Source organism: Mus musculus, chromosome 11 (assembly GCF_000001635.26).
Source record: "Mus musculus strain C57BL/6J chromosome 11, GRCm38.p6 C57BL/6J".
Lineage (NCBI taxonomy): Eukaryota > Metazoa > Chordata > Mammalia > Rodentia > Muridae > Mus > Mus musculus.
The window spans coordinates 51,785,494-51,807,880 of NC_000077.6; the positions used below are offsets into that span (position 1 = coordinate 51,785,494).

Here is a 22,387-nt window from a genome sequence, read left to right on the forward strand (position 1 = left end):
GCTTTCTGAAATTAAACCATATCTTTCTTTCTTTTTTTATAAATTTATTTCATGTGCATTAGTATTTTGGCTACATGTATGTCTATGTGAGGGTGTCAGATCCTCTGGAACTGGAATTACACACAGTTGTGAACTGCCGTGTGGGTGCTGGAAACTGAGTCAATCCAGGTTCCCTGGAAGAGCAGCCAGTGCTCTTAACCACTGAGCCACCTCTCCAGCCCGTTATGTTTCTAGAAGAACAGAAAACTGTCTGCACAGCTAAGACCTTGCAGTTCCTCACATGGTAGTCGGGAATCCGAGCCAGGGCATCTGAAGCAGTGTTGCTTGGAGCTGTGTGGTGTGATGTGCCCAGTACATGTTCATGTGGTTGCACCAAGACTGCGGGGAAGCCAAGTGCTGCAACAGACGCACGTGAGCCAGCAGTGCCGGAGACACACCAGAATCAAGGCGCTCCGGTTTTTTAGTTTGTTTTTGTTCTTGAACATTCAGAAACCTTTGACTGTTATCAGATTTTTCTTGACCTACATTTTAAGAACCTGAAGAATGGGCTGGAGAGCGGGCAGAGTGGTTAAGAGCACTGAATGCACTGACCGGCTTTAATTCTCTCACTTACGTGATGCCTCCCAACCTTCTGTAACTCCAGTTCCAGGGGATCTGATGCCCTCTGCTGGCCTCTGTGGGGACTGCATGCACGTGGACAGACACACATACATACCAGCACAACTCATACACATAAAATAAAAACATTTAAAAAGCTGGGGTAAAATGCATGTGTACCAGGAATTCCCCAGGAAAGGGATAGAAAAAAATAAGTGAGATATCAGATCCCAGTTTTTCCACTCTGATGAAAATGGAAACTTAGGGCTGGAGAGACGGCTTAGTGGTTGAGAATGCTTGTTGCTCTTGCAGAGGACCTAGGTTCAAGTCTTAGCAACCACATGGAGATTCACAGCCACCCATAGCTCCAGTTCCAGGGAATCCAGCTCCTTTTGTTCTTCTTGGCTCCCAGGCACATATGCGCTGCATAGACACGTATGCAGGCAAGCACTTATGCATAAAAAGTGCAATAAATCCAAGAAAACTGTCACCTCTCAAATGCAAAGAGCTCGATGAATACCAAGCACAATGTGATGCAAACAACACTAAAGCCCCAGAAATGAAAGTGCTCGGGCCATTAACTGAGAAGAACACCTAGAGGAGGGAAGCAGAAAGACATGGGGCCCGCAGAGATCGCAGCTAAGAGAGAGGAAAGCATATCAGGCCAGGAGGTGGCTCAGTAGCCGTGGGCGCTTGCTGCCGAGTTGAGTATAAGGAGAGAGCAGACGCCCAACATTTGTTTTCTGACTTCCACACGTGCTTCCCCCCACTCTCACACACAGAAATAAGAAATCAAAGCAGAGAAGCAGCACATTTGTCATGAGAAACAAGGTAAGCTTGAAGACAGTGGAGAAATGTTTCTCTACTACTGAAAGAAAATGCTTTTTGTTTAGATTTACTTACTTGAGTATTTTTCACACATGCTTGTCTGTGTACCTCGTGTGCCTGGTGCCCTCAGGGTCAGAAGAGGGCATCGGATTCCCTGGGACTAGAGTTAGAGATGATTGTGAAAAGCTAGTGGGTGCTGGGACAAAGCCTTGGTCCTCTGGAGGGAGGAGCATCCAACTTAAGCACGGAGCCATGGCTCCAGCCTCCATTTGAATGCTCTCAGAGTTGAGGAAGAAATGTTCTTACAAGGCTATATGTTGACCATTTTGTCCCTAGCTGGTGGCACTATTTAGAATATTTTCATTAATTAAATTTGTTTTCTGGGGCTGGTGAGATGGCTCAGTGGGTAAGAGCACCCGACTGCTCTTCTGAAGGTCCGAAGTTCAAACCCCAACAACCACATGGTGGCTCACAACCACCCATAATGAGATCTGACTCCCTCTTCTGGAGTGTCTGAAGACAGCTACAGTGTACTTATATATAATAAAAATAAATAAATCTTTAAAAAAAATTGTTTCCTGTTTTGAATACAACAGTTTGTAACTTGCCAAGCTTGTACTTGGCACTAACACCCATCTGTTGTTGATTTCATACTTACCACTTAAACTTCAGAAATGAGAAATGTCAAAAAATACTGCACTTACACACACACACACACACACTGCTTAAATTAGTTGATGAGAGTTTATAGTGGTTTTCTAGTGACCTTAATAATGAGAGTCACTGTGTCTGTGAGTGTACACATGTGTGTGCAGCCTGTGTGCAGGCACCTGTGGAAGCAGAAGAGGGTGTTGGGTCCCCTCCCCTGCAACTGGAGTTGCAGGCAGTTGTGATCCACCTGATGTGGGTTTTGGGGACCAAGCTGCGGTCCTCTGGGAGAACAGGAAGCACTCTTAAGCACCGAGCCATTTCTCCTGCTCCTAACTCTATTTCTTAATGGGGAAGAGTAAAGGATTTCATTGCCCCGAATCACGGAGAGTCTGACATTTGTTTTGGTTTTCTGGGGAAGATTTGGTACTAAAGTCTTTGGCAAAAAATGCAGTTGGCTGTACAGTAAAATAGCAGCCAAAGGGAGACGCCAGTACACTGGAGGCCTTGTTGGACTCTTCCATCAAACCATCCGCTAGGTTTGACCAACACATAAATCCTAACTCCTGATTGTTTTTGTTAGCCCGAAGAGTATGGAAAAACTACCTTCCTGCTATCAATGGCATTGTATTTCTTGTGGATTGTGCAGACCATGAAAGGCTGTTAGAATCAAAAGAAGAACTTGATGTAAGTTGAATAATTAAACTAAACACAGTGAACTCCCTCTGGGCAGCCTGATGATAGTTGCAGTTGGAGTTGTCGGAGAGCAACTCTCAGCTTTGTCTGAGGAAGCGCCTGACTGGGTCAGGGATGGTCTGAGCTGGTGCTGACTGTTAGAGTGCGAGGGAGTAGAGTCCACTGGCTGTGGCTAGTGAGGAAGTGCTAACAGGAGCACCTCTGAAGACCGAGCTCACCCTCTCCAGAGTGTGCTCTGCATGTGTGTGCATGCCTGTTGAGTCCTGCCGCCGTCGCAGGATTCCAGCCCTTCAGCAGTTGTCCAGCCATCTTTGTGACCACTTCCAGAAGGAAGTAGGAGCATGGTCACTCCCTCTGCACCCCTCCCTCTAGGTCAGATATTTTGTAAAGAGGCACAGGAGTTTCCAGCAAGATAGAGCTAAATATGGGTCCACAGAGTAAGGAGATCTCTGATCTGACTGAAGGTCAGCCCGACTGTTCCTTTATTCAGAGACACTCTGTGGTCTGAGATAGGGTCTGTTAGCTGCTGCCTCCTTCTTGTGTGCTGTCCTCTCTACACAAAGTATTGCTTCCCTCAGTTCTCAGGCCAGAATCTAAGTCATTGGTGCTGCTCCTTCTCCATCTTCTGAGAAGGTAATTGCCCAAGATTGGAATCTAGTCGCTGAACCAGAAGTGAAGCTGGGCTGTCCCACCTCCAAGGTGACCATGCTCCCTTAGTGATTTGCATAGTGAGCATCTCCAGAGAGCTTTAGAGATGGGAGAATCTAGCATATGGCTTCTAATGCTCACTCAAGATGCCAGGAGAGTGATTCAGCAGGCCAGGGTGTCATGATACAGTGAAGACTGAGTCCTTGGCTATTTGGTATCTTTTCAAAATAAGCTTTTTAGATGGCTTTAAATCAACTTGTCTTTCCTGTTATTTGCTTTGTTTCAGTCACTAATGACAGATGAAACCATTGCCAACGTGCCTATTCTAATTCTTGGAAATAAGATCGACAGACCTGAAGCCATCAGTGAAGAGAGGTTACGAGAGATGTTTGGTTTATATGGTCAGACAACAGGAAAGGTAAAACCTTTTGTTTTTATTTTATTTGTTTTTTGAAACAAGGTCTCACCATGTAGCTCTAGTTGTCCTGGAACTCACTCTGTAGAACAGACTGAACTCAAACTCACAGAGATCTGCCAGCCTCTGCCTCCCAAGTACTGGGATAAAAGATATGGGCCTCCATACCCAGCTTAAGAAAGGTAAACTTAAGCCGGGCAGTGGTGGTGCATGCTTTTAATCCCAGCACTCGGGAGGCAGAGGCAGGCAGTTCGAGGCCAGCCTGGTCTACAGAGTGAGTTTCAGGACAGCCAAGGCTACACAGAGAAACCCTGTCTTGAAAAAACAAAAACGAAAACGAAAAGGAAAGAAAAGAAAGGTAAACTTTAAAAGTGATTTGTTTGGGGTTTTATTGTTTTTTTTTTTATATTTATTTATTTATTTTATGTATGTGAGTGCACTGTAGCTGTACAGATGGTTGTGAGCCTTCCTGTGGTTGTTGGGAATTGAATTTTTTAGGACTTCTGCTTGCTCCAGTCAACCCCGCTCACTCAGGCCCAAAGATTCATTTATTATTATACATAAGTACACCCTAGCTGACTTCTGACGCACCACAAGAGGGCATCAGATCTTATTACGTGTGGTTGTGAGCCACCATGTGGTTGCTGGGATTTAAACTCAGGACCTTAGGAAGAGCAGTCAGTGCTCTTACCCACTGAACCATCTCGCCAGCATCTGGTTTTTTTTTTTTTGTTTTTTTTGTTTTTTTTTAATTTGTTTCTTTGTTTTAAACAGGAGCTCATGATCTATGCCTGGCTAGTCTTGAGTTCTCTTGACTCTCCTGATTTTACCTCACAAAGAGCATAGATGTACACCAGTGTGCCTACCTTTGACCTATTGGATTCTGTAGTAGCGCCCTGTGGGTGCTGGGAATTGAACCCAGCTCCTCTGCAAGGACAAGTGCTCTTAACTAATGTGCGTGTCTCCAGTACCCCTCCCTCTTAAGTTTTAACTCTATGTTATGGGTGTTTTGCCTGCATGTTGTCTGCCAAGGAGGCCAGAAGAGGGCATCTCCTGGAACTGGAGTTCAGACTGTTGTGAACTGCCACATGGGTGCTGAGAACTGAGCCTAAATCCTCTAGAAGGGCAGCTTACTTGCTCTTAAGCACTGGCCATCTCTTTGCCCCCAGCCAGGGATGGGGTGCCAGTACAGAAAGTTGCAGAAAACCACAGGACATGGTAGTACATGTCTGTAATTCTAATACTTGGGACCCGGAGGAGGAAGTTCAAAAGTTTAAAGCTACCCTGGGTGCTACATAGTTGGTCTCAACAAAACAAAGTAAAAGAAATATTTCCAGATAAACCATGCGACAAATGTCATAGTTTATAAACAGACCCTCCTACTAAGGTGCGTACACGCTCCTTCAGGGCAAAGGAAAACTGCAGCAGAGGAAGGGACTTTACTCTAGGTAGGACTTCTGTCCATGCTGGGAAGCGCTCTACTGCTGTGGACATCTTAGCCCTCTGTGCCTTCCCTGTCATAAATCTGCTGCATACCAGTAGTAGGCCGTGGTCTCATTACAGTTAAGGCTGGCCTTGCACTTTGATCCCTAGAGTGCTGGGATTGCGTGGATGTACCACCACCTTACCACCAGGAAGGAAAGCTTGCATTTGTTTCTTTTGGGTTTTTGAGATTGGGCCTTACTTCCTAGCCTAGGCTGGCCTGGAGCTCGAGACCCTCCCACCTCAGGCTCCCAAGTGCAAGAAATACAGGCGTGCCCGGCACTTGGCCGTGGAGACTCAAGTCAGATTAGTTTGATTCCTTTGCACCTCCCATGCTCACATCTTTGCTACTCATTGGCCGCATTGTCATAGTAGAGTAAGGAAGACTTCACGTTAAAGGATGCCAAACAACCGTGCTTTATCATTGACACCCTCTGTTCTGAAGGAGAATCTGCAATATGCTGAGAGTAGAACTTTTATTCCAGGAGACCTCAACATAACAGCTCTCTTCTCTTCCAGGGTAGTGTGTCACTGAAGGAGCTGAACGCCCGGCCTCTGGAAGTGTTCATGTGCAGTGTGCTAAAAAGGCAGGGCTATGGAGAAGGCTTCCGCTGGATGGCGCAGTACATCGATTAGCAGCGGCCGGCCCACACACTTCCAGCCCTCAGAGATCCATCCCCCAACATGCATAACTTGAATTCAATAGACTTTTGTTGGTTTCAGAATAGGTGTTTTTAGATTATTAATATATCTACCTGAGTGGGAATTGCAAACTGATTCAAGTTTGAATATCACAATGTTAGCTTTCTAATTCCACACAGATAGTTTTTACAGTTTCTAACCCCACATCAATCCATCACCGTTTATAAAGATCAGCTTCCCATCAGTACATTTGAAGCACTTTTTAACGATGTGAAACTACAAATATAAACCATATTTAAAAGCTCATCATGTGAAACTTTTATGTACTTTTTGGAAATAGTTTTTCAATTTTAGATTGTCTGCCTATCTTGTGTACAGTTAAAATCCGCTTATCAGTGATTGCATGATGCCTTACGGTTTCCAAGACTACTTTTTCTTATGCAAACGTCATGCAATAAAACAAACTCCAACATTTGACTCAGTGTTGGGCAGCTGTTTCCTTTGAATGTGTCTTGTGGCTAGTGTGCTCTGAAAATCGAGGATTTAATGTTGTACATATGAGAGGGTGGTTGATGGACAAGAGGATTCCTTCAGAGCGTCTAGAATGGTGCGGAAACCCCCAGAGGCCTTCTGCTTACCACACAGCAGGTGAGTTCTGAAGCCGCCATTGTCTTTACCAATCATGCAACCTGCCATTACTACCATGGCCGGACGCTTTCTGTGGCCTGTCCTCTGTAGGTCCAGCCTTTCGTAAAAACAAAACAAAACAAAACAAAAACCACAGCTGTAGCCTGTGGTGCAGGCTTTGTGGTCTGATGCTGACTTTAGCAACTCTGTGATACTTTGTCAAAAGTAGTGACAAGTGACCAGACTGTCCACATTAAGTCACTCCCAGGGCTCTTTCTATGGAGTGGGACTCCCAAGGGGAGCTGTCCAGCTTAGAGTCCTGTGTGTCAGGAGGAGAGCAGTAGCTCGTTGGGTGGGTCTGCTCCTCTCCTGTGGCTCCTCTGCACCAGGGTGCACTTCATTGCCTGAGAGGAAAAGGCAAGCTCGTTTCAGGCCATCTTTCATCTCATGTGCTCAGCTTGCTTGGCACAAGCTGTGGACTCCGCACGTGATCCCACTGTGTGAGTGGTAAGGTGCCACTGCTGTGCTCACGAATACAGGTGTGGTTCGGTGCTTACAACACTCTAATTCCCTAAAAAGGTCTCTATGCCCAAGACTGTTCCCATTACTAACAAAAGTGGAGGGTCAGTGCCAAACAAAAGTGAGTTCCAGGACAGCCAGGGCTATACAGAGAAACCCTGTCTCGAAAAACAAAAAAGCAGCAGCAAACATGATAAGGGCATACAGCCTGTGTCTGTGTGTCAGTATGTACAGTTGAGCAAAGGCGCCTGTCATGGCCAGAAGTAGTAGACACCCCTTGACTGTAGTTGCAGGTGTGGGTCCTGGGAATTGAACTCAGGTCCTCTGGGTGAGCAGTATGTATGTTTTTTGGTTTTTGTTTTGTTTGTTTGTTTTGAGACAGGGTTTCTTTGTGTAGCCCTGAGTGTCCTGGAACTCACTCTGTAGACTAGGCTAATCTTGAACTCAGAAATCCACCTGCCTCTGCCTCCCAAGTGCTGGGACTAAAGGCGTGTGCCACCACCGCCCGGCATGCAATACGTATTCTTAACTGCTGAGCCATTTCTCCAGCCAGTTAATGTACCTCTTTAAGCCAGTGATGTGTATAATTAGAAAACTCAAAACCTACTATTCTCTAAAAAGAGAGTACAAAATCCACCCCCAGGCTGGACCAAGGGACCAATGCCCCAAGCCCAGATAGGACAGATTGTCCTTCTGTCCAACACCAAGGAGACCAAGCCCAGATAGGACAGATTGTCCCTCTGTCCAACACCAAGGAGACCAAGCCCAGATAGGACAGATTGTCCCTCTGTCCAACACCAAGGAGACCAAGCCCAGATAGGACAGATTGTCCCTTTGTCCAACACCAAGGAGACCAAGCCCAGATAGGACAGATTGTCCCTCTGTCCAATACCAAGGAGACCAAGGAGACTGGACAATTTTCACTAGGACCTCTTAAAAAAGGATTAAAGACAGCTGCTAAAAAGAGACACTGAGAAGGCAGGCTGATTCCATGACAGACTTCAAATTGGCAGTCAAGGAGACTAGGCCCAAAAAACTGGGCAAGTCCAGGCAACCCAGGCTTGTCAATTACTAATAGAAAAAAACCCAGGCTCCAGCCTTCTTGCCCAGGTAATGGAATGTCCCAGCCACCTGGCCTGAATCAAGGATAATGGGTCAGCAGCAGTTTCCAGACTTCCTCAGCTACTTCCTCAGTAATAGTTCCCAGACCTCCCCAGCAAGCTTCCAGCCTCCATACCCCAGTAATGAAAGGTCCAGAGAGATGGGCCCACAGACTAGCATACAGGTCACCTACCCCAGAATTCTGTAATGTGCTTTAAATCAGGCCTGCAAGCTCACTTGGGGGTAATGGAGACTCCAGCATGCTGGACTTCTGCGAATAACATTTACATGCTATTTGAGCCCAAGGTACCAATCTTCAGTGAATCATGAACCTTACAATACTAAAGAAACAAACAGACAACAGCAACAACAAAACTTCAAAAAAAAAAAAAATGTGAGGGATTTGAGGGTGTGACCAGCTGTAGTCTCCAACTCAGAATAACTATTTTTGAAAATAGTTCAAAAAGTCTACAACAACCAAGGCTTGACAACGGACAAAAGACATTTAAAGTCCTAGTGACAGCCCTGGTGTCCACCCCAGCCCTGGCTCTCTCAGACATCACCAGACCCTTCTACCCGTATGTAGGATTGGGTACTCTGGGGCTGCAAGTGGTGGCTCAGCATGGGACTGCTGGGCACATTCACTTAGCTCAGTGAGCCAAGCTTGTAACACTAGCTCAGGTGCTCCACTGGGGAAAAAGGCAAGTCTGCCACTATAAATACTGAGAGCCACTATGCCTTTACCACAGCCCATGTACATACATGAACCAAGAAAGAGGAGTCCTCACCTCCACCAAGAAGAGCAAAAACAAAAAAAGAGATCTTGGCACTGTTAGAAGCCATCTGGCTACCACAGAAGTATCCATTGTCTATTGCAAGGGATACCAAAAGAAAGATGCCCCCAAAGCATGAGGTAACAAGGCTTGGCCCCCTGGGAGGCATCCCTAGAACCAGTGGGCCCCCTCTAGATTTTGGTAATATTGCCTGACCATAACCTGCTTCAATGCCCAGACTGTGTATCAGAGGAGCCTGACTGGGCCAAGAGAGAGAGTGCCATGCAACGTGAAAGGGTCTGGTGGATGTTTCAAGGCAGAGGGCCTGTATTTTTAATAGCTCTTACGGTAACCTGATAATGGGAGGCCAGCTCTGTTCATTATAGTCCCTGAGCCAGATAGTTCTCTAGATGGGGAAATGCTTCCTGGTATGAAGTAGCTTGCTCTTAAGCCTCCTTTCCCACGCTGACACTGGGATCAAGGAAGCAAAGACAATGACAGAAGATGCTCCCAGCCTACCTGGAAATGAAGCTGCTGCATCTGGCAGCAACCTTCAGCCAGAGGCATGCACACAGTACACTTTACATACAGGCAGGTAAGACACTTGAACACATGAAATCCTAAAAAGGGGCTGAGGATAGACTGGGCATGCTGCACAGGAGTAGAGTACTTGTCTAGCATGCACAAGCTACGGGTTCAAACCCAGCACCAAAAAATGTTTTAAGTATTTTTAAAAAGATTTATTTATTTATTTATTATATATAAGTATACTGTAGCTTTTTTTTTTTTTTTTTTTTTTGGTTTTTCGAGACAGGGTTTCTCTATATAGCCCTGGCTGTCCTGGAACTCACTTTGTAGACCAGGCTGGCCTCGAACTCAGAAATCCGCCTGCCTCTGCCTCCCAAGTGCTGGGATTAAAGGTGTGCACCACCATGCCTGGCTCACTGTAGCTATCTTTAGACACACTAGAAGAAGGCATCAGATCCCATTACAGATGGTTGTGAGTCACCATGTGGTTGCTGGGATTTGAACACAGGACCTCTGGAAGAGTAGTCAGTGCTCTTAACCACTGAGCCATCTATCCAGCCCGTATTTTTTTTAAATATTTATTTATTTATTATATGTAAAGTACACTGTAGCTGTCTTCAGACATACCAGAAGAAGATGTCAGATCTCATTACGGATGGTTGTGAGCCACCATGTGGTTGCTGGGATTTGAACTCAGGACCTTTAGAAGAGCAGTCAGTGCTCTTACTCAATGAACCATCTCTCCAGCCCCCCAACCTGTATTTTAAGTATTGTTTGTATTGTTATTTTTTTAAATATATGTAAAGATTTGGTGGTGTTTTAAAAATTCAAGAAAGCAGGACAAAAATAGAGCTTAAGACATAAATGCTCTTAATACAAAATAAATAGGAAATAAATTGTTACTTATATTAATATAAAACAGGTTCTAAATCCATGTATTTGGATGTAGTAACTCATACATGTATTCCTAGCTTCTGGGTAGCTGGGGCACAAACTGTGGAGCATTTGAGGCCAATCTGATATATAAGATAAGACTCTCTCTCATTGATAAATCTCTGCTGCCCCAAAGCAAAAATAAATGTGGTGGTATATCCTTATAATTAGGTAGGAGAATCACAAGTTCAAGGCCAGAGTGGACTACAAAGTCAGACCATCCCTTAAAAAATGTTTTACACCAAGAGTTAAGAAAAATAGTTGTGTTGGGGGGTGGTCTCATGTATCTTCAGCTACTGACCTTTGTGTCCAGACATCTGGTTACAATATGGAGGATACATGGTCAAGCATTTCCAGTCTCAATGTTATATAAAAATTGTTTTTCCATCACCTCTGATTGGTTAATAAAAGAACCAGTCAGCCTATGGCTGGGCAGGAGAGGACAGTGGAGGCGGGAGGTCAGATCCCAGTTGAGAAGGTCCCAGGAGCAGAAAGGGAAGAAGGTTGTGGAGAGACCACATGGAGACACCAGGAGGATTTGCCATGAGGTAATGCTGAGAGGCCACAAGGACACACTTGGAGCAGAGCCAAGGTGATTCAGACTGCAAGGGACTCCGGGCGCATGGCTGGGGAAGGAAACAGATAGCATATAATGTTAGGAAGAGCTGCTCAGGTACTGCCCCTAAATCTTATTAAATAAATCAAAAGGTCTCGTCTCAAATATTTGGGAGCTTAGACAGGTTAGAAAAAACTGTTATTTTTGTCAGGCGTGGCACACCTTTAATTCCAGTACTTGGGTGGCAGAGGCAGGTGAATTTCTGAGTTTGAGGCCAGCCTGGGCTACAGAGTCTGTTCCAGGACAGCCGGGGCTACACAGAGAAACCCTGTCCAGAAAAACCAATAAATAAATAAATAAATAAATAAATAAATTTTAAAAATGGAAAAAAAAACCCTGTTACTTTTAAAATCTCATCCCACAGTTACTTTCCAATCAATAGCCGAATTATTAAGATATGTGTTGACATTTCTCATCTCTGTCACTGTTACTCTGATTTTCAACCTACAGCATTTTGTCTGTTTCAGACATTATGTAGCCCTGGCTAGCCTGGAATTCCATGATGGCTTCAATCTCCCAGAGACCTGCCAGCCTCTGCCTCATGAGTTGTGGGGATTAAAGATATGCATTTCCAAGGTTGGTCAAGTTTTTACCTTTTAACAACAAAAAACCAACCAAGCAAGCCTTTTAGAATATTTGACAGTGTTACCGACACCAGCCCTTAGGATCAGTTATAGAAGGTGTGGCAGCTCCTTCATGAGTGAAGTCCTTGGGATGCATTCCCTTAAGACCTCAGTCCTGAGTCCTGTGACCATGTCACTTCACACTTCTCGGCCCAGCCTGGATTTAAAAGATCCCCAGTAAGGCGGAGGCCACAGAAGCCGAAGGCACCATTCTCAACCACCGGCGACTGCTCACAACCGTGGTGACGCTTTCTTTCCAAACCCGAAGTAACCAGGCACGGTCCAGCACGATTTTTGAAATGGGGTGTTATGTTTTACACTTTAGTTGAAGTATTTTGGAAGTAAGAGGACAGCAATTGTATAGGTGCCCTGTTTAGATCTTAGGGCCATTTCCACTATGAAATGGCAAGATTCCTGTCTAAATGGCCAACCTCACATGGGTTTCCACACTCCCTGCTCATCTTAAGTGTGACCTTGTGATCAGTTTGCACCAGAGTCCACAGCACTCAGGTGGATGCAGCCAGGGTACTTTCTAAAGAGAAAAGTGTGTAGTTGCGCAAACGCAGAACACACTGGTAAGCTGGTGGGAATCAACCCATGGTGCAGTCTTTTGAGATTTTGTACAATATTGTGGAGCTGGGGTTTCATGTGGATTCTAATGACTAGCTTAATAGTGAGTCCAGGTCATCTGGCCTAACTTGTGAAGACATTTCTATGTGTCTTTGAACAGTTACAAAGAACAGCTGTGTTACATTCTCTTGGGTTAATTTGACCATGTTTTATTATCACACCCTATGCACTGATAGGAATAGAAAAATAAGGGGCTGGAGAGATGGCTCAGCGGTTAAGAGCACTGACTGCTCTTCCAGAGATCCTAAGTTCAATTCCCAGCAACCACATGGTGGCTCACAGCCATGTAATGGGACCTGATGCCCTCTTCTGGTGTGTCTAAAGACATCAACAGTGTACTCACATACAGAAAATAAATAAATAAATAAATAAATAAATGGAATAAAAAACCAAGATGCTGACCTGACCTTTGAGGGGCTGTAGTGTGTGGATGCATTTAGCTTTGTCTCAGCACAGATAGTGAACGCAGGGACTTGAGTGTGCTGGGTAAGTTCTCTGCTACTGAGCCACATCTGAGCCACACCCACAGCCTCACCTCTGGTTTTATTACCCAGCTCTGATTTTCCCTTTGCTCATCATAAATTTTTGTACATTAAAAATTACATGGCTAGCCGGGCGTAGTGGTGCACGCCTTTAATCCCAGCACTTGGGAGGCAGAGACAGGCGGATTTCTGAGTTCAAGGCCAACATGGTCTACAAAGTGAGTTCCAGGATAGCCAGGGCTATACAGAGAAACCCTGTCTGGAAAAACAAAACAAAACAAAACAAAACAAAACAAAACAAAAAATTACATGGCTGTCAATGGAGAGCCATGGAGAGCTGGCCCAGGAGTGGAAAGCACTGGTCACTCTTTCAGTGGACTGCTGTTCAGTTGCCAACACAGTTTGATGGGCATGGTGGCACATGCCTTTTATCCCAGTACCCAGGAGGCAGAGACAGATGGGTATCTGAGTTTGAGGCAAGCCTGCTCTACAAAGTGAGCTCCAGGACAGCCAAGGCTGTTACACAGAAAAACTCTGTCTCAGAAAACCAAAACCTAAAAACAACATTAAACCTATTATCCCTGTCTCCCCCCCTCCCTGGTTCCCTCCCTCTTTTTCTCTGATATTGCTATGGTAGGACTAGAGAGATGGCTCAGTGGTTAAGAGCAGTAGCTGCTCTTGTGCAGGACCTGTGTTCAGTTCTTAGCACTCACAGAGTACCACAGAACCATGTGTAACTGCAGTCCCAGGGGATCTGATGCCTTCTTGTGACCTCCTTGGGTACCAGACACACATCCACATACATACAAATAAATAAAACGCCTATACACATAAAGGGGGATTTAAAAAACTGTGTATGTCTCAATGGCTAAAGTGATGATCATTGGGCACTACAGACAGGAGATAATGTTGCAAAACTAAAATGACATTTTCTTTGTGATTTGTTCCTAGGGAGTTGGGTAAATGGGCAATAGATTTCCTCCACTAAAAGAATTTGTATGCTGGGCTAGAGAGATGGTTCAGCAGTTACAGGCACCTGGCTGTTCTTCTAAAGGACCAGAGTTCAATTCCCAGCATCAAGTGGCAGCTCAGAACTGCCTGTATCTCCAGTCCCAGGTGAGTCTGATGCCTGCGTCTGGCCTCCACAGGCACAGGCATGCATGTGAAGCACAGACATGCTTGCAGGCAAAACACCTATGTACATAAAAATGACAAGTAAAACGTTCAAAAGAGCAATTTTGAAAAGTAAGCTTGCAGTATGTTTACACAGTTGTCAGTAATAGAAAGGAGAAAGAGTGACTCAAAGCTTCCAGTGGAGATGAGAGAAGCCTGTGGGATAAAGGGATTGGTACTGTTTACAGTTTTTGTTTTACGGTGCTGGGGATCGAACCTAGGACCTTTTGCATGCTGGGTAAGTGCTCTACTACTGAGCATAGCCTCAGCTTGTTTACTGCTTTCCTGTGGTGGGGGGAGGGAGGAGGGAAGGACTACACACCAGAGCACACACACAGAAGTCAACAGCTGGGATGCTGGGCCTCACTGTTCATCCCTATGAGGCAGGGTTTCTTATTCACCACTGTGTACACCGGGCTAGCTGGCCCTCCAGCTCTCAGCGATTCTCCCACCTGTGCAGGAATCCTGACTTTACAGAAGTGTGCTGTTACTGTGTCTGGTCTTAGGAGATTCCCCTCAGCTCCCCGTGCTCGCATGCCAAGTGTTTTACCCACTGAGCTCTAGTGACTGCTTTCATGAGCTAAAGAAAGTTTAATAAAGCTGATCTGTGGTGGCGCACGCCTTTTATCCCGGCACTCAGGAGGCAGAGGCAGGTAGATCTCTGCTTTCAAGGCCAGCCTGGTCTACAGAGTGGGTTTCAGGACAGCCAGGGAGGGCTACACAGAGAAACCCTGTCTCAATAAACCAAAATTTGGGGGGTGGGGGGAGAAAGAGAGAGAAAGAGAGAGGGGGGAGGGAGGAAGGAAGGAAGGAAGGAAGGAAGGAAGGAAGGAAGGAAGGAAGGAAAGAAGGAAGGAAGGAAGGAAGGAAGGAAGGAAGGAAGGAAGGAAGGAAGGAAGGAAGGAAGGAAGGAAAGAAGGAAAGAAGGAAAGAAGGAAGGGAGGGGCTAGAGAGATGGCTCAGTGGTTAAGAGCACTGATTGCTCTTCCAGAGTTCAGTTCCCAGCAACCACATGGTGGCTCACAACCATCTGTAATGAAATCTGATGCCCTCTTCTGGTGTGTCTGAATACAGCAACAGTGTACTCATATATATAAAATAAATAATTCTTAAAAAAAAAAAAAAAGAAAGAAAGGAGTCAGGCATGGTGGCACAGCCTTTAATCCCAGCACTCGGGAGGCAGAGGCAGATGGATTTCTGAGTTTGAGGCCAGCCTGGTCTACAAAGTGAGTTCCAGGACAGCCAGGGCTATACAGAGGAACCCTGTCTCGAAAAACCAAAAAAAAAAAAAAAAAAAAAAAAAAAAAAGGAAGGAGAGAGAGAGAGAGAAACATTTAATATGAAATTCAGTGGGATTGTAGCTCCATTTCCTCTGGCACATCACAGAAAGCTAAGAGGATGCTAATATGGCCAAGTACTGACATCACCTTTTTGGTCTCATCTAGGTCTTGGGTTTCTTTGCACCCAACCAGGCCTTAAGTTTGAGCTGGTTTCTGGTTTCACTTTCTGATTAGGAAGCCAGACCCGGTTGGCTGCAGGCTAGAGAAAAGCACTTTGACTTCCCTCCTGTCTAGGGTCTTCAGTGTGGAGAGGGGCACAGGGACCCTCAGTAAGCCAGTGTAACGGGCACTCTCCTGCAGATAAAAGCCCTGACACTCCCTCAGCTCAATGGCTTCTGAAGGAAGCCTGCTGGGGCTGCTTTCCTTCCCGACTGTCTGGCAGCAGATGGCAGGGCATGAAGTTATTTAGAGAACACTCTTAGAGTTTCTCTCCACCCCAGCTTCTATTTGAGGACAAGTCGAGAATCGACACGCCCCTCGGATCATCTGCCAGTCAGGTGGCCATGAAATTCCTCTTGGATTAGCTGGCCCTCACCTCAGTCCTGATTACCTGGGGCCTGGGCAGCCTGCTATGTAATCATCTTTTTGTATTGCTCTGGGCAAAACCAGGACCGGACACCTACTCACTGTTGATCTGTGGGCCGGTGGTGGGTGGTGGCCCGTGAGAGGAAGCCCCAGGGACCCAAAAGGAGCTTTACCTGCTCCCGACACCAGGCCCCTGTCATGTAGTCACAGCCTCCCATAGAGAGAGTTGTGGCCATCAGTCATGTAGGGGGAGCGCCCCCAAGATCTTCCACATGTAGATGAGGCATCCCTAACATTTCAGACCCAGCAAATAGGAAGCGCCTGCTGTCAGACCCCTCCACCCCAAAACTCTATGTAAGATCCTATCCGGAAGGAACAAAGGTGTGTGTGAGAATGACTTCATCGCCTGAAAGCATCTGTCACGTAAGAGCTGTAACACTTCCTAGGAAGAGAATGCGCTCTCAAAGCTCTCCTGCACCTTGCTCCTAGCTCAGCTCAGCACAGCACAGCACAGTGGCACAGCATCTCAGAGCCACAGTGGCGGTGGTTACAACCATTCTGTAATGGGCTCTGATGCCCTCTTCTGGTGTGTCTGAAGACAGTGGCAGTGTATTTTAAATAAATAAATAAAATTTTAAAGTTAAAAAAAAAAAACAAAATAAAGCAAAAACCTTGAAGATAAACCAGGCTTGCTGGTGGACACTTAAAATCCCTGAGCCTGGGAGATGGAGGCAGGAGGATCAGGGGTTTTTAAGTCTGGCTTAGATAGTTTCAGGCCAGTCTGGGATACATGAGACAGGCAGACACTTGACACACATGATGCAAGGCCAAACAAGAAGATTCCCTAACATGATGAAGATTTCCAGAAAGGGCTGCAGAGCTGAATCCTGCGGAGCATAAGATGGGTAAGTGCAACGTGGGGAAGATGGGACATTCCAGGCAGACCAGCAGAGACAGGAGGACACACTGCAGTCTGGGGGCTGGCAGAGCCTAGTACATGATGACACAGACAGCGGGCAGGGAATATGTTAGAGTGGAGAAGACAGAGCGAGAGGCTTGGATGAAGGAGGAGGCAGGATTCCAGGACGGCCTCTCCCAGCTTTCAACCCGCTCATTTTATCTTACTATTTATGTGTCTGTGCACGTACACACATGTGCTCCTGCATACATGTGGAGAGCAAAGGACAGCTTTCGGGAGTTCTCTCCCCTAACAGTAATTGATTAATCTGCTCTACTTGCCAGCCGTGACAGCGTGAGTTCCTCGCTACCACCCCAGTGTTGTGGATTCTCGAATGAAACACACACACACACACACACACACACACACACACACACACACAGAGTCTTATGTTTAATACACCCTACGAAGCTCAATGGCAGGACCACTCCCAAATCCCCATGCTGCTAGCACACCCTTCCCTCCAATATTCCCGAGTTATTACTTACTAAAACCTATATTGCATCCTGACTGCCCAGTCTACAGTCCTCCTGACCACAATCCCTGACTCTTACATGTTGGCTGTCTCTCTGTCCCGTACTTCTCAGACTTGACCCTTCTGCTTCCCCGGCATGGTGGTATTAAATCCTTCTTCCCTGGCTTCCCTTGCCCGGGAAATCTAAAGTCTTGCCTCCGTCTCCCTGCCTACTAGTCACCGGCAACTTTATTTACCAATTAGAAATAACTGGGGACCGGGACCCGCAGCGTCTTACACGGAGGAGTCTCCGTTCTTGAGCAATTTGGGAACCCATAGTGCAAGCATTAAACCAAATCCACCACGCTCTCCTCTCATCTTGTGAATTCTGACGTCAAACTCAGGTCATCAGGCTTGGCAGCACCGTTACCGCTAAGCCGCCGGCCCTCACCTGTTTCTCTTTTCTTTTCTTTTCTCTTCTTTTCTTTTCTTTTCTTTTCTTTTCTTTTCTTTTCTTTTCTTTTCTTTATTTATTTATTATATGTAAGTACACTGTAGCTGTCTTCAGGCACTCCAGAAGATGGCATCAGATTTTGTTACGGATGGTTGTGAGCCACCATGTGGTTGCTGGGATTTGAACTCAGGACTTTTGGAAGAGCAGTCAGCGCTCTTAACCGCTAAGCCATCTCACCAGCCCCTTCTCTTCTCTTCTCTTCTCTTCTCTTCTCTTCTCTTCTCTTCTCTTCTCTTCTCTTCTCTTCTTCTCTTCTTCTCTTCTTTTTTTTTTGTTTTTTGTTTTTGTTTTTTTGTTTTTGTTTTTCAAAACAGGGTTTCTCTGTATATCTGTATAGCCCTGGTTGTCCTGGAACTCACTTTGTAGACCAGGATGGCCTCGAACTCAGAAATCTGCCTGCCTCTGCCTCCCGAGTGCTGGGATTAAAGGTGTGTGCCACCGCCACCGCCACCGCCCAGCCCTCACCCATTTCTTACCCACCATAAGTTCTTTAGGTTCAGTACTGATTCCAACACGAACCTTGTATGACACTTGTTTTCTAAGCTAAGATTAGAGCCATCGTCCACAAGGCTCACAGACTAGCAGACCAGAAAAGCTTATTTGGAGTCAGGACTATCCTCAAAATGGCAGACTGGCCTTTGAGCTTACACACTGACACGTGTGTGGTACTGTGGGAACTCTGGTCTGAAGTAAAACTAGAACATACGCTAGGCTGAACACAGTTCAGTCGTAGAACAGAAACATGACTAAGGCTCTGGGTTCGATCCCCAGCAAAATACAAATAAAAATACAAAAGTAATAAGTGACTATGTTACAGACAAGCTGAAGTTACTGAAACAGAGGCAATGTCTACCTGAGAAGCACCTGACTGAGCCCTGAGGTGAGACTCTTGATACAGCTGAGATCATATCTGACCAGTCTTCATATTAACCCCTGGCCTGGGACTGGCTAGGCCTGAACAAGATGGTGCAGTCCATCCCATGTGCAGGGTATAGTAGAGGCACAGGAAAGGTCACCCTGGAAATGACTGCATTCAGAAAGGTGGCGGCAAGATGCTTCGACTGTTAGAAAATTGCTTCATGGCTGCCTAGTCAAACTGAACTGGACTAGATGTTTATGCTGTGAGGACCCTAGAGGATCGTGAATAGGATGCATTTGGGAGGCTGGCAGCTCACGATTGTAATCCTGTGACCCTAACAGTCTTTACAGGTGAAGCTGGTCTAGAGACTCGTCTCTGACTACTCTCAGGCTATTGAAACAAATGAAACAAGGGTCCCAAGAAGGAAAAGGTTGCAAGCCCTGGTGCTGGCTGAAGGAAGAACTTGCCTCCTGGAGAGAGATTTAATTCTGACAACTGTTAGCCCACCTGAGAGGACAGACAATGATGGGTCAGGGATGGGTGGACCACACTTTGACCACAATGGCTTAGTTAAGCATGCTTCCTTCTTGCTTTCTATTCAAACCTAAACCTCATGTCAGGGCTGAAGATGGATTTTGGGCTGGGGGTGGAGGTCACTAAAGCTCTCTATCTGCTTCTCTTCCCAATGTGGCCACACCAACTAAATCTCCTTTGTCTGTTTTCACTAATGTCTATGTATTTAATGTACTGTGGATGAGTGGCAGAGCCTGTGGTGTTAGCCCTGTCAGAGCTCAGGCTTTGACCAGAATTACTCTACTCACAATCCCAGTATTGCCACAAGTTTAAGACTAGCCTGATGGGCTGGAGAAATGGCTCAGAGGTTAAGAGCACTGACTGCCCTTCCAGAGGTCCTCAGTTCAATTCCCAGCAACCACATGATGGCTCACAACCATCTGTAATGGGATCTGATGCCCTCTTCTGGGGTGTCTTTAGACAGCTACAGTGTACTCACGTACTTTAAATAAATAAATGAATCTTAAAAAAAAAAAAAAAAGACTAGCCTGAGTGAGACCTTATGGGGAGAGAGGGAGGGTTCCAGCTGCTGGAACTGAAGAGAAGGCTCAGTGCTTAAGTGAACTTGCTGCTCTTGGTTCTGGCACTAAAGAGTCCAACATCCACTTCAGTTCTCAGGTTTCTGTGAACATCAAGTGAGAGTTTCCTGCCAAAAGACTACATTTCCCATCGTCCCTTGCAGCCAGACCAAGGAGTTCCTGGAAGGGTGGGACTACAATGTAGCTGGTAGTTGTTTCCGCCTCACAAGGAACTGGAGTACTGTCTTCTGTAGGCATTTTGGCCACCCAGACGTGGGTGATGAAATGCTTCTTCACTGTGAATAAACACGGTCTCACTTAAGGTCCGACCAAACCTCGCTCTTACCCCCTTCAACCTCTCTACAGGAAGTAACCTGACACCAAGCACGTACAGGTGCACGTACATGAGGGCAAAACACTCATACACATGAAATAAAAATAAATAGTACCTAAAAAAACCCCTTCAGCTGTTGCTTAGGCCAACACATACCTACAGCAGCCTTGTCCGCCCACGGATCCTGGCAGGTGCCCAGCTGGGGACACTGTGGAGTCTCTAGTTAGGACGAAGAGTCTCACCTGGGGAGTTGAATTTAACTCAGAGGAGGCATTCTGGCCGCACGCCCCACTCCCCACCCCCTTTCTCTTCCTCCTGCCCGGGATTGGAGAGCCTGGCTACAGGCTTGTGTGGTCCAACTTCTCTCCTTAGAAAGTTGTAAGAAAGCCGCACGGTGGTGGTGCTTACTTTTAAGTCCAGCACTCAGGAGGTAGCGGCAGATATCTCTCTGTGGGTCTGAGGCCAGCCTGACACACAGTGAGTTCCAGGACCGCCAGGGCCACACAGAGAAACCCTGTCTCCAAAAACAAGTAAACAAGAGACACCCACTTCTGCCACATGGGCTCTGACTCCCTCTCTTCAGAGCCGTCTGACTGTCCATGGCATTTAGTAAGTCTTATGGCCTCCAAGTACAATTTCTGTCTCAGTGTCCTGTATCATATGTGAGAGAATTGAGGGGTGGGGATTAGGAATCGTCTACCCTGCTCCTCCTTAGCTCCCACAAACTAGCCAAAGTTGGATTCCACCAAAGTTCAGCCTAGGGAGCCAATGACTTCACTAAAGTTACTCACAGAGTAAGGATGAGGGGGTTGCAAAGGAGTATGGGTGATCTCTGAGAAGCGGCACTAGAAGGTGGGCACAAAAATGAATGGCTTCTGTGGTTGTATACATGGAGCCCCCTTCTTTCAGGTCTTCCAAGCCCCTCCTGAAACCCCCAAGGCCACACACAGTTAGGAAAGAACACAATTATGATCAGCTAGAAGGAGTATCTGGATAGTCAGGTGAAGGTCCCAAGACCCTCCATCCCTCCTCCCATGGGGAAACCTCAACAGCCAACAAGCTCAGCTATGCCTTTGGTTGTTTAATGATATTTTGCAGAGAAACCCATCAGCATGTCTGAAGGCAGCAGCCCTTTGTCTTGGAAAACAATCCTTTATAACAACAGCCAAGACCTTTCTGGAGACAGGAAGATGATTCTTCAGCAAGGAGTGGCCAGAAGCTGTGGCTGGAGGCAAGAGCTACGTCTTTGCAGCCCAATATCCCAAACAACTGATACCAGAACCAACTAGCCCCTTGGATTCTGCAAATAGCAGTGGGTAATGGGTGTTATGGGTGGTTTTTTGTTTTGCTTTGTTTTGTTTTGTTTTTTGTTTTTTTTTTTAAAGATTTATTTATTTATTATATGTAAGTATACTGTAGCTGTCTTCAGACACTCCAGAAGAGGGAGTCAGATCTTGTTACAGATGGTTGTGAGCCACCATGTGGTTGCTGGGATTTGAACTCCAGACCTTTGGAAGAGCAGTCGGGTGCTCTTACCCACTGAGCCATCTCACCAGCCCCTTGTTTTGTTTTTCAACAAGCTACTTTTCTCCCTTGTTTTCCTCTGCACATCTCTGGCTGACCTTCTGAGTCTCAAGTTGATCATAGCAGTCAATCCCTAATCCAGATTCCTTTCCCTGACCTGCTCTCAGGTTACAAGGTTTCAGGTGCCCTGGTGACCACAGCTGAGGAAGGCCCGAGCCACTCAGAAGGCTGGCAGCTGGGTCTCTTTGGCGCAAGCAGCTGACTGTCACATACACCTCGTCTCTCATCCCCACCAGCTGTTTCTAACTAGCCCCTGTCAGGAAACTGCACAAGGCTGGTACCTGCCCTAACCCCAGACCACAGTTGTCCTGGCAGGCTTATGAAGAACTCAAAAACAAACAGGGCTGGCTACCAGCTCAGATTCCAGGAAGTGCAAGTTGGTAAACCCGGTTCCTCTGGGCAACCGCCAGGTCGCTAGCATTCTTTCCCTCAAGACCTTTGGAAAATCATCAATTTGTCTGCTTTGTAAGAATGTGGTGTTAAAGGGGCTGGGAAGCTGGCTCAGCGAGCAGGTACAGACATGGTCTGCTCTTGTGGCGGCTCCTTTGGCTCTCAGCGTCCACTTGGGGCAGAGTACAACTCTCTGTAACTCCAGCTCCGAGTGACCTGAAACCCTAGGCACAGGGAGCATGTGTGCCCACACCCACACGTTGTTGATCATATGTATGATCAAAAGAGAAAACAAATCCACATTTTAAAAAGGATTTGGCTGTTAGGGTGCAGCCCAGGCCGCTGCTCAGGCCTCTTTCCGGCAGCAGCCTTGCCCT

General features: G+C 46.3%; 1 protein-coding gene across 1 annotated transcript in view; it reads left to right on the forward strand.

Annotated features, from left to right (window-relative positions):
* The window catches only part of Sar1b (secretion associated Ras related GTPase 1B), a 28,291-nt gene extending 21,831 nt beyond the window's left edge, over positions 1 to 6,460 (forward strand). Inside the window, exons 5-7 of the mRNA NM_025535.2 lie at positions 2,657 to 2,760; positions 3,704 to 3,835; positions 5,834 to 6,460. Of these exons, the coding sequence (NP_079811.1) occupies positions 2,657 to 2,760; positions 3,704 to 3,835; positions 5,834 to 5,950 (353 nt within the window). The 3' untranslated portion in view covers positions 5,951 to 6,460. The remainder of the gene's footprint in view (positions 1 to 2,656; positions 2,761 to 3,703; positions 3,836 to 5,833) is intronic.
* Positions 6,461 to 22,387: the final 15,927 nt, after the last annotated feature.